We start from the raw sequence: 16472 nt of genomic DNA on the forward strand, positions 1-16472 counted from the left end.
ATATGTAATATGACGTGAATGTAATTATATAGTAATATTAATATAGTATACATTAGACAGAACTGTAAGATTCACATGATTATGTCACCGCGGGTGTGTACTTAGAGAACAGTTTAGATGTTTTTTATAAAGAAGATTTAAAAATATTTACAGATTTGCTAGTTTTAACATTCGAAGGCAGAGAGTTCCACCTTGACGGCCCAGCAAAGGCAAAACTAGTTTTATATAGATCTACACGGGTCCTTGGTAGTAGATATTTATCTGATCCGTATCTCTCAGGAGCCTCGGTTATGAAAGCATTCAAGTATGGTGGTGCTAGCCCATGGAGTGCCTTGTACATTAACACTGCAATGTTCTAGTCAAACTGCTCCTGCAGTGAAAGTAAACTAGCAGCTTTAAGCTTTTCTGACGTTGACAGATACGGGTTAGTAACAATTAGCTTTGCCCCTCTTCTGTGCAGGGAATTTAATTTTGTAAGCAGATTTTCGCTCGCACCGCACCATACAGTAGAAGCATAATTGATAAAAGATTGGCAGTGTGCCACAAAAAACATTTTTAGACCTTCCGCTTCTACAAAGTGTTTTAATCTGGATAAAAGATACAGATTTTTGGAGAGCTTTTTGCAAATATTATTGATATGTACATTCCATCGAAGCTCCTGGTCAACTACGATTCCTAATACCTTGTGTGATTTAACCTGCTCTATATGGGATCAGTGTTCAGCTTAAGTTTAAGAATAAGGGGTGCTCTCTGGTGTTTCTGTCTGGATGTTATGACCATACTATTTGATTTCTTAGGGTGTAATGTCATTTTATTTTCAACGCACCATTTAACAAGAAGGGCAAAGCCCATACGACTCACATGCTTGACCTTGACCTTTACATGACCTTGACCTTCAGGGTCAAGGTCAAATAACTAAACCTAGCAATGACATCATACACTAAGAACTGCTTTACACATTTTTCCTACCAAAATACATGTGACCTTGACCCAAGGTCAAGGTCATGCAACACAAAGCTGTTAATTCAAGACATAGGAAGTACAATGGTGCTTATTGGCTCTTTCTACCATGAGATATGGTCACTTTTAGTGGTTCACTACCTTATTTTGGTCACATTTCATAAGGGTCAAAGTGACCTTGACCTTGATCATATGTGACCAAATGTGTCTCATGATGAAAGCATAACATGTGCCCCACATAATTTTTAAGTTTGAAACAGTTATCTTCCATAGTTCAGGGTCAAGGTCACTTCAAAATATGTATACAATCCAACTTTGAAGAGCTCCTGTGACCTTGACCTTGAAGCAAGGTAAACCAAACTGGTATCAAAAGATGGGGCTTCCTTTGCCCTATATATCATATATAGGTGAGGTATTCAATCTCAAAAACTTCAGAGAAAATGGGAAAAATGTGAAAAATAGCTGTTTTTTAAGGCAACATTTATGGCCCCTGCGACCTTGACCTTGAAGCAAGGTCAAGATGCTATGTATGTTTTTTGGGGCCTTGTCATCATACACCATCTTGCCAAATTTGGTACTGATAGACTGAATAGTGTCCAAGAAATATCCAACGTTAAAGTTTTCCGGACGGACGGACGACTCGGGTGAGTACATAGACTCACTTTTGCTTCGCATGTGAGTCAAAAGCATCATTTATTCCCTGTTGAAGATCTATTGCACCTGATTTAGCGTTTTTGAGGACGAGTGAAGGGAACTGTCATCGGCAAAGAGCTCACAACACACATTGTTATTTTTTATATGCAAGGGCAGGTCGTTGATAAAAATGCAAAAACAATAAGGGCCCCAAAATAGAACCTTGAGGAACTCCGCATTTTAAGTAACCATCGCCTGAATATTGACCGTTTACGTAGACGCGCTGGGTTCTGTTTGATAAAAATGATGTAAGCAGGTTTACCGTGTGACTGCTGTGCGTGTAATACTCAAGCTTGCCAATGAGAAGAGTATGGTCTACTGTTTCAAAGGCTTTCCTCAGATCGAGGAAAACGGTACCGACAATTTTAGAATCGTTTATAGCTGAGAGCCAGGTATCACACAGACGGACAAGGGCCGTGGAACAAGAATGAAATTTACGGAAGCCAGATTGAAACTGGTAGAAAAGCTTGTAACATTCCACAGAGAGAGAGAGAGAGAGAGAGAGAGAGAGAGAGAGAGACAGACAGAGAGACAGAGAGAGAGACAGAGAGAGAGAGAACTCAGAACTCAGAAAGTTTATTGTTTAGGCCAACTGACCCGTTACAACCGGTACATATATCTAAAATGACAGCCTCTCTCTCTCTCTCTCTCTCTCTCTCTCTCTCTCTCTCTCTCTCTCTCTCTCTCCCTCTCTCTCTCTCTCTCTCTCCCACTCTCACACACATACACACGCACATTCTGACTTTCACTCTTTCTCTCACAAACACACACTCACACACACACACACACACACACACACACACACACACACACACACACACACACACACACACACACACACACACACACGCGCACAATTCATACATGTATGGGTATGTACAGGGGATGGCTGGTGCCTCATCAAATACATCCTCAACTACAACATGCATCAAAGGACATAGTTATTTAAAAACCAGCAGCTACGCAATGCACTCAACCACATCAACAAAACAGAGAGACATGAAGCAAAATAAATCATTATGTTACACCTTAGGAAGTAAATCACGGCGTTTGTTAACATACTAAATAAATCTGCCTAAATCATGGAGACCCTTCTTGTTTTGCATTATTAACTGAAAGGAAACCAAACAAGGATATGATGTGTATTTAAAGGGTAAGTATTGACAGCGAAGATCGTTCAATGCATCACAGTGAAATAAAATGTGCATTTCATCCTCAGGTGCTTTTTTGCAGAATGGGCAAAACAAGTCCTGTAGGGTATGTGGGGAGTATCTCAATTTATGTGAGCGTAATTCTGACACGCTCGCTCTGAACCTAATGAGTACATCTCTTATATGCTTATTTTTGACAAAAGTAAAATACGTTTCCATGCAAACAGATAACTTAAATACGCTGTAAACCTCAAACCTTGCGCTGGTATTAATGCGCTCTTGCCAATTTTGAATATTACAATCTATTAACCTCTGTCTAAAACGTTTCAAAAAAGCTTTCTCGCATTGCACACCTTGGTTTTCCCACACAAATCCGAAACCAAATTTATACAAAGTTAATCTTACTTGGGATGTCCAACAAAACTTGCCTTGCCTGTGCAAATACAACTGCATATTATAAGCTTTTTTTAGGGAGTCTGGAATCATTCATCTTGACTAGGCGTAACCAATATTTTATACATGCAACATGAGAAAAAATGTACAACGGATAGCGACCAGTTTCAGCATATGCTATGTCGTTTGGTGTTCTTGGCGCCACGTTTAAAATCTTTTTAAGCGCAAACGTGTGAATCTTCTCTATCTGTGTTTGTGGGTAAAGACCCCAAATTTCTGAACCATATAACAGGATAGGCTGTATCTGAGCATCAAATAGTTTCAAAAACAGGCTTGGGGAGAAATCACCGAGTCTCCATAATGTTCTTAATAACTCAAAAACACCTTTCTTAGCCCTGGATGCCATATCATTAAGAGCATTTGAAAAGGTCATGCGGGTAGTGAAAACAAGTCCTAAATACTTATAAGAGTTTACAATCTTCATCTTGACGCCATTGAAAAACCATTTCTTGTTCTGAGAAATGTATCCCCCGTTTCTAAAAATAATTATGTTTGATTTTTCCAGGTTAACCTCTAAATCCATGTCATTAGCTTTGTGGGCAAGAATATTTAGTTGGTTTTGTAATCCAACCACGGTATCAGATAATAAAACAATATCATCAGCGAAAAGCAAAATGAATAGTTCAAGTAAGTCAGGCACCATCTGTATTCCATGTTTACCCTTACAAATAATATCCGACGCCAGATCATTAATAAACAGGGAAAAAAGAAGCGGGCTGGTTATTTCCCCCTGCTTGAGGCCTTTGTGGCAAAAAAAGGCGTCGGTCAGTTTACACCCATATCTTACTCGGCCTTTAACTCTTCTGTACATGCCTTGGATGGCTCGTAACATCTTGCCTTCAACTCCTGATCCGCGCAAAATAGGCCAGAGCTTACAGTGGGAAATTAAATCAAAGGCTTTTCAAAAATCAATAAAAGCAACGTACAACTTTTTTTTTTTCTCAGCAAATGCCTCTGAATCATACTGAACAAAGTAAATATGTGATCAACGGTGCGGTGATCTTTCCGAAACCCTGCTTGTATATCACCGAGTAAATTTTGCTCTTCTACCCAATTCGATAAACGCTTATTAATAATGAAACAATACAACTTGCCACAGATGTTTAACAAAGATATACCTCTATAATTATCTGGTGTATGTACATCGCCCTTTTTATGTAAGGGGTGGATTATGGCTTCAGTCCACGCTTCAGGGTAAACTCCAGAGGAAAAAATAGCATTAAACAGTTGGACCAAAAAAGGAATAATATGAGCATGTGCACATTTGAAGACTTCTGGTATGACTCCATCAGGTCCAGCAGCTTTATTGGCTTTTAAATGATCGATAGCTGCCTTAACCTCTTGAAAGGTTATGCCAGAGTTCAAAGTTTCATTTTCCGGACTGGTTTTTCCTTCATGAGAGAGAGAGAGAGAGAGAGAGAGAGAGAGAGAGAGAGAGAGAGAGACAGAGAGACAGAGAGAGAGAGCATGTATTCTTATTGTAAATAGTCAGAAATGTAGTTGACTGAACTTATTCTTATCGCTATGAGGGGTTAGTTTGCTTGTGTGTGTGTGTGTGTGTGTGTGTGTGTGTGTGTGTGTGTGTGTGTGTGTGTGTGTGTGTATGTGTGTGAGGTTATTGGAATTGAGAGAGAGAGAGAGAGCGAGAGAGAGAGAGAGAGAGAGAGAGAGAGAGAGAGAGAGAGAGAGAGAGAGAGGACAATGACAATGACAATGACAATTTTTTATTTAACGAGTGTAGTAGATTAAGCAGTGGGCTGCTTTTTTACATCCAGCCCTCGCCCTGTTTGGATTAAAAACACGCCCAGAAAGTTAAAACGAAGAGAGGTACAGAAAAGCGTGCTATCCTTCTCAGCGCAACTACTACCCCGCTTTTCTTGTCAATTTCACTGCCTTTGCCACGAGCGGTGGACTGACGATGCTACGAGTATACGGTCTTGCTGAAAAATTGCATTGCGTTCAGTTTCATTCTGTGAGTTCGACAGCTACTTGACTAAATGTTGTATTTTCGCCTTACGCAACTTGTTATTTCTCTACTAACAAAATGTTTCAAGATCTTTACCATTTTCTGTCATTTTGTGGGAATCTCAGAATATGGGCCTTCACTCTGAAAATTGGGGGGGGGGGGGGGGGGGGGGGGCAGTGCTGAAGAATGGAATTGTGTTTTGTTTACGCTTAAAATTTACTTTGAAATGGGTGTACACCATTATTTATTTATTTTATTTACATGAAACTGCAAAGTAACTGTTTTGTGTTCTATATTTTGAGTTCTATCATTTCTTTTTTCTCAGCAACCCTGAGCTTACATAAACAAATAAAAGGTTAAAACTGTCAAGTCGCTTTGTCTTACCTTTCTCAATATATAGAGTAAATGCACTATTTTCTGTCATGATGGGTGGGGGTAGTACAAGCATTAAAGTTCAAGATTTTGCGAGTTCAGTGGAGTATTTTGTTTGCTGACAGTAAAAAGGATACCTCGACTTGAATGAACCAAAGTTTTAGCACATACTTAACACTTCAACGCTTTAAACGTTGTGTTCATTTGTGTTTCATGCTTGAAAATGACTTTGAACAAGAAGGGCAAAGCCCATACGACTCACATGCTTGACCTTGACCTTTACATGACCTTGACCTTCATCCAAGGTCATGCAACACAAAGCTGTTAATTCAAGACATAGGAAGTACAATGGTGCTTATTGGCTCTTTCTACCATGAGATATGGTCCCTTTTAGTGGTTCACTACCTTATTTTGGTCACATTTCATAAGGGTCAAAGTGACCTTGACCTTGATCATATGTGACCAAATGTGTCTCATGATGAAAGCATAACATGTGCCCCACATAATTTTTAAGTTTGAAACAGTTATCTTCCATAGTTCAGGGTCAAGGTCACTTCAAAATATGTATACAATCCAACTTTGAAGAGCTCCAGTGACCTTGACCTTGAAGCAAGGTAAACCAAACTGGTATCAAAAGATGGGGCTTACTTTGCCCTATATATCATATATAGGTGAGGTATTCAATCTCAAAAACTTCAGAGAAAATGGGGAAAATGTGAAAAATAGCTGTTTTTTAGACAACATTTATGGCCCCTGCGACCTTGACCTTGAAGCAAGGTCAAGATGCTATGTATGTTTTTTTGGGGCCTTGTCATCATACACCATCTTGCCAAATTTGGTACTGATAGACTGAATAGTGTCCAAGAAATATCCAACGTTAAAGTTTTCCGGACGGACGGACGTCCGGACGGACGACTCGGGTGAGTACATAGACTCACTTTTGCTTCGCATGTGAGTCAAAAATGGGTACAACAGTGTTTTTCTCAATTTACCAGGACAGTTACTATGTTTTATGCTCTATTTTAATCCTCTATCAGTCTTTTTCATGTGTGGACAAACACGATTTCATTTATTAACATTTGCACAGAAGAATTTTATAATATGAGTGAATAGTTATTTTGCGTAAGAGCGACACCATATTCAAGTTGTATAATTTTATTATCTACTGAATCAGCAAAATGCCCCTTTTATTTTCATGTTTTTCTCTCTACAAGCCAGAACTTACATCAAAATAATATTTGAAAGTGACATGTCGCTTTTACTTACTTGTCTCATGGGTAGAGCAAATGCACTTTTTTCTCTCATAATTGGTAGGGGGTAGGGTTAGTAAAATCATTACAGTTTAAGATTTTGCGCATGACGGTGTGTATCTTTTTTTTTTACCCAAGTTTCAGCGCATCCTGACCATATTAACACTTTATATCATATGTTTATTTGTGTTTCATGCTTGAAAATGACTTTCACAATGGATACAAAAGATTTTTTTCTCATAATTATGTGACCCTCCACCACGGAGTGAGTCACATGTCACCTTTGCATGATTCTCATATTTTTACATTTTCCTAAAGAGTTTGTTATGCTCTATCTAGTGGTGAAACACCGTTTTAGAAAAGAGCGAAAACTGTTTGAGTTATAAGCCTGTGACTTAGGTGACCCTCACACTGTTACCAGACACTCCCCGGACTTATATTAAGCCTAGCACAGAACCGCGCGAGGTGACATGCGACTCATTTCGTGGTGGACGGTCACATATTACCAGGACAGTAACTATGTTTCATGCTTTATTTTGTTCCTATATTAGTCTCCTTAAATTTTGATCAATTCATTGTTAATTTGTTTACAAAATCACAGCAAAATGTAAACAATTTCTTCAGTAGTAATTGCATAAAAAAAGTCTGATATATCATGTAAATGTTATCTTAAAATGGGTGCGTTAAATTCTAGTATGTTTGTTTTTAATGGACTAAGCAATCCTTGGACTGAAAGAAAAGATGTATTTAAAAAAAAATCCAGTTAGTTTGACTTGTTTTTCTAAGTGGAAGAGAATATGCACTCTTTTCTGTCAACATGTGTAGGGGGTGGGGGTAGTAAAAGCATGCAAGTTCAAGATTTTGCGCAACAAGAGGTGTATTTCTTTTAACTGTGGTGAAGAGGGATAGCTCAACTTGGTATCAAACACAATTTCTGAACACTGTAACCACTCTTGCACTTTAAATTAATGGTTGTCTGTGTTCCATGCTTCTAATTGAGCTTTAAAAATGGGTTAACAGACATGTGTGTTTGTTTCTATATCAACAGTAAAATCACTATATTTTATGTTCTATTTTGCTTCCCTATTTCTCTTTTTTAGTTCCTGATCATCTGATTATCTTACTTTTCTAATTGGACGATAATATTTTGTTTGTTTGTTTGCTTAACGCCCAGCCGACCACGAAGGGCCATATCAGGGCGGTGCTGCTTTAACATATAACGTGCGCCACACACAAGACAGAAGTCGCAGCACAGGCTTCATGTCTCCCCCAGTCACATTATTCTGACACCGGACCAACCAGTCCCACCCAGCCAGCCATAATGCCAGACGCCAGGCGGAGCAGCCACTAGATTGCCAATTTTAAAGTCTAAGGTATGACCCGGCCGAGGTTCGAACCCACGACCTCCCGATCACGGGGCGGACGCCTTACCACTAGGCCAACCGTGCCGGTCGGAAGAGAATATGCACTTATAAGACTCCACTTCGTCATGTCCGATGAAAGTGTTAGGGTTAGGGTCGGAAGAGAATATGCACTTATAAGACTCCACTTCGTCATGTCCGATGAAAGTGTTAGGGTTAGGGTCGGAAGAGAATATGCACTTATAAGACTCCACTTCGTCATGTCCGATCAAAGTGTTAGGGTTAGGGTCGGAAGAGATAAGACTTATAAGACTCCACTTCGTCATGTCCGATCAAAGTGCGCCCCCCTTTCAAGATCCCCCGTCGATAGAGGACTCACTCCCTATGACGTAATAGCTAGATGAGTGCATGACTTATTTCCTTTATAGCTCAGTAGATATTTCTAGTATTGACAGATCTTCTCCAGCCAACATTTGACAAAAACAAATTTGTGTCATGTCTGAAGAATATCAAAACATACACGTGTGTAACATTTGGAGGCTGTAGCTTTTTCTACAATATCCGTCGTTACGTTTTTTATGAAACAACATGACCCTGCTGTGACCCAAAGATTTGATGGGAGTCAACCAAGCTGGGGCCATATCGGAACATCATCAAACCCTAAAAGTGTGCAAAGTTTCACAACTCTAGCTTCAAAAACATCTGGTATAACCTCAACGTTGTGTTTTTGTCTATGACCAGCCGGCCGGCCCAATAAGGCCCAACCCTGCTCATTCCTAAGACTCTCCGGACTACTCACGTGAGTAAAACAAGAAGAGCAAACGCTCGATCGAGTCACTTTCGCAGTTCTGAATATTATATGAGGCATCAGATGGACAGGAAGAAATTGCTATTCACAACACAATGAGTCACGTTCACATAAAATTTGAGCCCGGTCACTTTTATAGTTTCCGAGAAAAGCCCAACGTTAAGTTGTGTGTTGCCGAACAGAAAAGGCTAGTTATCTCCCTTGTTTTTCTGATAACGTTCGTAAAAGGCTACAGATGTAAATACTTTGATGTAAAGAATAATCCTACAAAGTTTCAATCACATCCGATGAATTTTGTCAAAGATATAAAATGTCTAATTTTTCCTTTGACGCTGACCTGTGACCTTGAAAAAGGTCAAAGGTCAACGAAACCATCGTTAAAGTGTAGAGGTCATTGGAGGTCACGACTAAACAAAATATGAGCCCGATCGCTTTGATAGTTTCCGAGAAAAGTCCAACGTTAAGGTGGTGTCTACGGACGGCCGGCCGGCCGGACGGCCGGCCGGACAGACTAACACTGACCGATTACATAGAGTCACTTTTTCTCAAGTGACTCAAAAACGTTTCAGAAAGTCAAACCTGTAACCCAGCAAACGTTTACAAATTCCGTGCTATATTGTACTTTACTCTGTCGCCCTTTGGGCGATTTAGCTGTACGTCTAGCTATTGTGAGTGAAATACGAGTTCACCTCGTGGGTGAAATATGCGACGGAAATCAAAACAGAGATTGAGACGATTAAACGCTACCCAAAACAGAGTCGTTTGAAATGTGAGTAACAGAGCGCTCGGCCGCTTATCTTAAAGTATTCCTAGTGTGTGGTGCCAAAATTGCAACCTCCAGGCCAACGTGAGTAGCTCTTGGCGCGACTATAAACAATTGTGGGGGGTCCACGTATTCCTTTCACACTCACGGCACACTCCAGAGCGGTCGCAGATTGTTCCCGAGTTGCAGCCGCTAGTGTCGTTTCTGCAGTCGTCGCCTGACCCATAGCCTTGAACACACACACACACACACACACACACACACACACACACACACACACACACACACACACACACAAACAAACACATACACACACATTTAAGTTCAATTCATTCAGATCAATTCTAATCTTAGTGTAACTTACAATGAACATGAAAGTATATGTGAATGGTTATGTATGTGATTACCTCAAAAGCAAGATTGTGGAAATAGTACGTCATCAGCATGGGAGATCAACCTTCACTCTACGCATCTCTGTACCTTTAATGTTTGTTTCTTTGAAAAGCTTTCATATTTTAAGGTCCTCGATAAAGCTTGAAGGACTTATGCAGACCTGGGCACCCCTGTTTTGCATTTGGAGTAATCTGAAACAAACTTGGTGTATATTCAGAAAAGTGAGCGTACTCCACACAGCATTTGAACATCCATGATTCAAACATGCTTCGCACGAGTCCGTTGAACAGTTAATTAAATTTACCAATACATTTAAAACAAATGCTTCTTTCAATGTTTACTGACAAAAACTGTAATCATGATTGTGTCAAAATACAGGATCGGCTTCTGGATGCGCTTGTGAAGAAAAGTAGTCCAGTACAGGAAGGATGAAGGAGTAGATCAACCGGCGAGTTGTTACAAGGTCCTGTGGTGAAGTGTTCCCAAAGGTGCACTCACCACACGTGTAGTTGCTCCTCTCGAACGTCGTGCTGTTTCCGCACTCGCATATACCGTTGCTGCAGATTGCGTTGGGGTCCACGCATGATTTGTCCGTGCAGCTTCCCCCAGCCGCGTTCTCTGCAGGCTCTGAAGGACAAGGACAAACAGGGAGATCACCCTTTACTCGGCGCATCTATGCTACTCATGATCTAATACGTACACTGATTTGTGTATGTGTGATTGGCTAGAAGAAGTTGATTAAAGTGCACATTTATGGTTGTGATGGATATCGTGTCTAAGAATTTTATTTATATTGTAATTTCATTTCAACATAAGGCATTGAATGTTTGATGGGTTGTTGACGGACCAGCTTTTTTCGGCCGCGGTCAATAAATATGAAACAAAAGTCGATATGCCCCCCCCCCCCCCCCCCCCCCCCCCCAGGACCGACAATAAAGCTGATCTGACAACAAACCTCCAAACATCGTTTTTGTCATCATTTTGGTAGTGAGAAAATAAGTGCACAATCAACACAGGGAGCCATGCTTTGGAACACGAGTATCGTTTTGATTACCACACGAGTTCCGTTTTGATAATCACTGGTAATCAAAGCTGGCGTGTGAAAGCAACTTTCTGTGTTTTTGAGTTCATAAAATGTTGGGATGAATTTTTCAGGTTTGAGGATGCACATATCTGTAGGTTCATCTCGGTATTCCACCCCCTCGGCTCAGTGATCGAATGTGGAAGTTACGTTGGGTCAAAGGTCACAGAAGATTTGCGTCGTGCAGGGAAGGAAAGAATCGCGATCTTGTTTCCGACTCAGTGCCTCTTTGGTTTCCATTAGACCTGTCATTCTGCTTGCTCGGCTTTGTTAGATGTTTGCATGTCTTGTTGCTATTTTCTTTGCTTTTATTATTATTTATTATTTGCGCTTCGTTTATCGACACAACGTCTTGTGCACGGGTCAAAATGTGTGTCAGGGGTCAATTGGTTTGACTTGAACTTGACGTTTGTATTTTTCCGAACGTCTGTGTATCGAAACACAGATACATGCACTCCATGACTTTGTAAGAAGACAAAACATATCGCTAGGTTTCATTTGTTTGTGATGAATGTATGACCTTTCATGAAGTAGTTTTGTTTTTTGTTTACTTTTGCCAGTTTGCCAGTTCGTGTGTGGAACTTTGCAAAGCAGTGTTGTGTCGTCTGTTTAGGTCTGGGGAAACGCCAATGAAAAGAGCCGAAGAATCCCCGAGCGTTTCTATTGGGTTTGCTTTTGATTATCCATGTATAACCTGCTTCCTGCAAGTATGGTAACCGGGGATTTATTGCCTGGGGAACATGAGATTTATTTCCCAGGTTCTTGTGAATGAAAACTCGTGAAAATGATGACAAAAGTATTTATGTGTCATTCACATTAATTATTGCCGTATTATTACCAGCTATCGTGTTTGAGCGTGGCGATAGGTTCGGATATTTTGACAAGAACCCGTATAATACACCGAGTCGTGAAAACACAAACAAGAAGGTAATTTAATTCAACTTGTATATTCTTTCCTTCTCTCATTATTATGGTTGTCCTTCCAGTAGAAAGAGCATTAGGTGGACGTGTTTCATTTTGTCTACAATGGAACTTTCCGTAAACAATCTTCTCTTGGTCTTCTTCCTCCAATTATTCAGAGAACATGACAAGCAAATGCTTACACGACTCGCCTTTGTAAACGTTTTTTAAACTTACACTGTAAACAAATTCTTCTTCTTGTGGGTTTGCACATGACCGTAGTGACACCATCCCTTGCTAAGCATGCACAGTTACATGTATGTCACTGTTATCTCTGGGGCATAACAAACGTTTACACAATTTTAAAAGAAAACCGTTACAACGTCCATTCTCAGATTTTGTTTGCTCTAAATACTGAAACGAATACAGATTAGGGTTTTTGTCATCGTTCTGTGAAATGGGGAGAGGCTGCTACGTGTAGTAATAGATTTATTGCATATCAACTGCAGCTATCCAGCAAAAACACCATCCACAACCATGCTTTCTTGCGGTTTTGCAGGTTGCTCTCTTTCAAGCGCTAGATCAGCCTGACTGCGCGGCAGAGTAAAAAGAAATGTGTATGCCCTATTGGGTAGGACACAAAACAAAATTTCTGGGCCCGTATGCATGAGGAGGAAGTCAGCAACACTGGAAGTAGAGGCCTCTTTCGGAAGTGGGAACTCCCGAAGTTTAACTTTCCAACTGTTCACTATGCATGAACGCCGGAGTGGTGACTTCGAGAGTATTCGGTCAAAGTCGCGAAAATTGGGGGAATCCTAACTAGTACGCATGCGTTTGTGAACGGTAAGCTTGCCACCAGAGAAACAAATCTCATCGCGAGTTCAACAAGGCGAACGTTGAGCGCGCTGTAGTACTAACAGCGTTATTGCTGTTGGTTTTTTGAATGGTTAAACGAAAGGGTCGGTTCAAACCTGTGATGATTGTCTTGGAATCGAATGACTGCCTATGACAATGACTGCCTATGACAATGACTGCCTATGACAATGACTGCCTATGACAATGACTGCCTATGACAATGACTGCCTATGACAATGACTGCCTATGACAATGACTGCCTGTGACAATGACTGCCTGTGACAATGACTGCCTATGACAATGACTGCCTATGACAAATGACTTTGTTGGCCTGAATGTTAGGAGAAGAATAAATGATTATGTTGAACTTTTTTTTTATATCTCAGTTGCATGCAGGCAGCTTCAATCCTTTATTTTATTTTTGTTGGCGGGGAGTATCCCTCTTAATTGATCTTTATTATTCATTTCTTTTTTTCTGCTTTTTATATTAATGTTTCTACTTTAAATGTACCTATATCTTTAACAATACTATTTCTAAATGTATTTTAAACAACTTTTCTATATAACAATTTCCTCTCAGAAATGCATACAATATCCAGAGGGAAACCATATCTATAAATACTAACACACATTTTGGCAATCACTATCAAATAATTCACATAACTTATTATTGCCTTAAATCTTTGTGAATTTTCAAACACGCCCAAAAAACTTCCTTTAAGGTAATTTTCAATAATCATATTGTATTTACAAATAAATTTATCCTTAACGCATTTCCAAATGAACATAATTTTTGGGTACAAAAAAACACCAACAAAAAAACCAATTTTGTTCTCACAATAAGTACCATTACTGTATGTTGAACTTGTGTTTAATAATTTTATATCGGTAAAACTGTTGGACAAACATAGATTGGTTATAGGGAAAATTTGGGTTACTGGTAAATCTTAAAAGGAAGAACATTATTCAGTAGACCGTAAATTACTAAGTTTAGTGACTTGTTCCTTATTTATTGGGGAAATGTCTGTCAGGAAGTTTAGAAAAGACAATACTGTTCATCTGTGTTTTAATTTGTTTTCCCTCGTTAATTTTTTTTTTACGATGGAGATGCATGGTTATGTGCAGTTGAAAGTCAAGATTGGATTTTTTTGTAAAGCATAGGACAGTTTATTTACGCATTTAAAAACAATTAACACAGAGGCAATAACCGGTTGTTGCAGTCTGAATGCAATTAAGGTCTATAAAGAAAAAGGTTAATAAAAAACAAGAGGCGAAGCCTTCAAGGCTCACGTAAGAAATAGACAAACAGTAACACAAACTCAATCACTCCGTCACACATACACACACACACACACACACACACACACACACACACACACACACACACACACACACACACACACACACACACACACAGTAAGCATAGGTGACACTGTGCAAGAAAGCGAGACACTAGATCTGGATCTGTCTGTCTGCATGTAGCCAACTTACAGGGACACGACTAAGAGTACATAATACCTAATATTCTGGACTCGCAACGAAATATACAAACAAATGACAATGAACAACGTTTCGACCTAATGGTCTTCAACAGGTTTAAAAAAAAATGAAAACAACAATACAAATATCAAAACGACTTATCAGAGAAGATGATGTCCTCCAAGCGCAAAAGAATGGGGAAAGGGAGATAAATCAAAAAGAAAAATGAGCAATGGAAAATGAAACCAAAACGAAACAAATCAGAATAATAACGCTTGAAGGGCCTGAAGTTGAAAGAGAGACAGAGAGAGAATACGAATACGAATACGAATACGAATACGAAAGTTTATTCAGTTTTAGGCCAGAGCCCCTTCTGAAGGGTATGCGCCCATATACAACATAATCATAGTAAAACATTGTGTTTCATAAATGACCCAAATTTGTACACATCAAACAGTAATACATGTGTACATAAATCATGTCACAGTGATTAATCTTTTCCTTCCCTGTATGTAGAAAATCGATCACTGCTTTGCATATGGTCGTTCCAGTCTTGCCATCTGCAATCTATCAATCGTTGTCTAAAACATTTCAAAAATCCACCAATACTGTCCACCCCTTGGTTGTACCATACATCTGCAAACCCATGAGAAAACAAACACTTTCGAACGTCCGTCGCCCATGTAATTTTGCCATTACAATCTAAATTATAGAGAACTTTGTATGCTTTACATGGAATCTTAGAATTGTCCATTTTTGTTAATTTTAGCCAATATGTAATGCACTTTACATATGAGTTTAGATATATTGGGAATCTTCCCAATTCACCATACACAAGGTCGTTTGGTGTTCTCATGTCTACATGTAGGAATCGTTTCATGGCGAATAAGTGCAGTTTTTCTATTTCCGTACCTTTTTGGAAAGCCCAAAGAGAGAGAGAGAGAGAGAGAGAGAGAGAGAGAGAGAGAGAGAGAGAGAGAGAGAGAGAGAGAGAGAGAGAGAGAGAGAGAGAGAGAGAGAGAGAAACTGAAACTGAACTTTATTACCAAAGGATAGAGGTTTTAGGCAAAGCCTAATCTTACAACCTGTCCCTTATACAAACACTTAATACAGACGCACAGAATATAGATAGTAAAATTGACAAGGTTATTGTTTCTTACAGACGTACATAATGTAAATAGTAATAAGGAAAAAGGTTATGGTTTTGTATACACACTCAAAAATGGGAAAAACAATATAGTGTGGAAATTGCAGCATAGTTGCAATAATGCATCCAAAACATCCAAAACAACTAATAACAAAAGGGAGAATAAAAATGTGGGAAGGAATTGTCCCAATCATTTGCATGTATATCATTATCAATACATACACATAAAGAACAAATCAAAATACAAACATAGCTTGACTAAATGTAAAAAGCACTAAAATATCAGACATGAAAAGTGTTCTATTTACCCATTAAGCGGGAATGAAACTGGCGCCTAAACGTTTTCACAGAGGAGGCATTTCGGAGGGGAAGGGGTATGGAATTCCATAGAGACGCTCCTGAGAAGGCTAAACTTGACTTATACAAGTCTAGACGAGGGATGGGGGGAATCAGGTTCTGGGACCCATATCTTTTTGTGACATGTCTGAAATGTAATTGTAAATATCCAGGAACATTATTGTTAATTACTTTGTACATAAAGACAGCCTTGTTTAGCGTCAACTGATCTTTCAAGGGAAGGAAATTAAGGAGCTTTAATTTATCATCTGTTGGCTTATTTGACTCATGCAGAATTAGTTTTGCAGCACGGCGATGAAGAGAATTGAGTCGTTTGAGATGAACATCACTGCAGTTATCCCAAAGTGTTGAAGCAAAGTTGATATGGGGCATTATGTGGGCGTAATAAAACAACTTGAGTGCTTCCACATCGGCATAATGTCTTAATTTAGACAATAAGTACACATTTTTAGATACTAATTTGCAAATTTTACTCAAGTGAGT

The 16472-nt window shown here is 39.3% G+C and overlaps 2 protein-coding genes across 2 annotated transcripts in view; both read right to left on the minus strand.

Moving 5' to 3' along the window:
- LOC138949527 (DNA (cytosine-5)-methyltransferase 1-like) overlaps positions 1 to 16472 on the minus strand; it is a 350084-nt gene that overhangs the window by 61313 nt on the left and 272299 nt on the right. The gene's annotated exons all lie outside the window — the stretch shown is intronic.
- Positions 1 to 16472, minus strand: part of LOC138948347 (multiple epidermal growth factor-like domains protein 10) — a gene marked incomplete at its 5' end in the record, with an annotated part of 269682 nt that overhangs the window by 23300 nt on the left and 229910 nt on the right. The window contains 2 exon segments of the mRNA XM_070319878.1: positions 9926 to 10006; positions 10669 to 10797. Coding sequence (XP_070175979.1) covers positions 9926 to 10006; positions 10669 to 10797 — 210 coding nt within the window.

Source organism: Littorina saxatilis, linkage group LG15 (assembly GCF_037325665.1).
Source record: "Littorina saxatilis isolate snail1 linkage group LG15, US_GU_Lsax_2.0, whole genome shotgun sequence".
NCBI lineage: Eukaryota > Metazoa > Mollusca > Gastropoda > Littorinimorpha > Littorinidae > Littorina > Littorina saxatilis.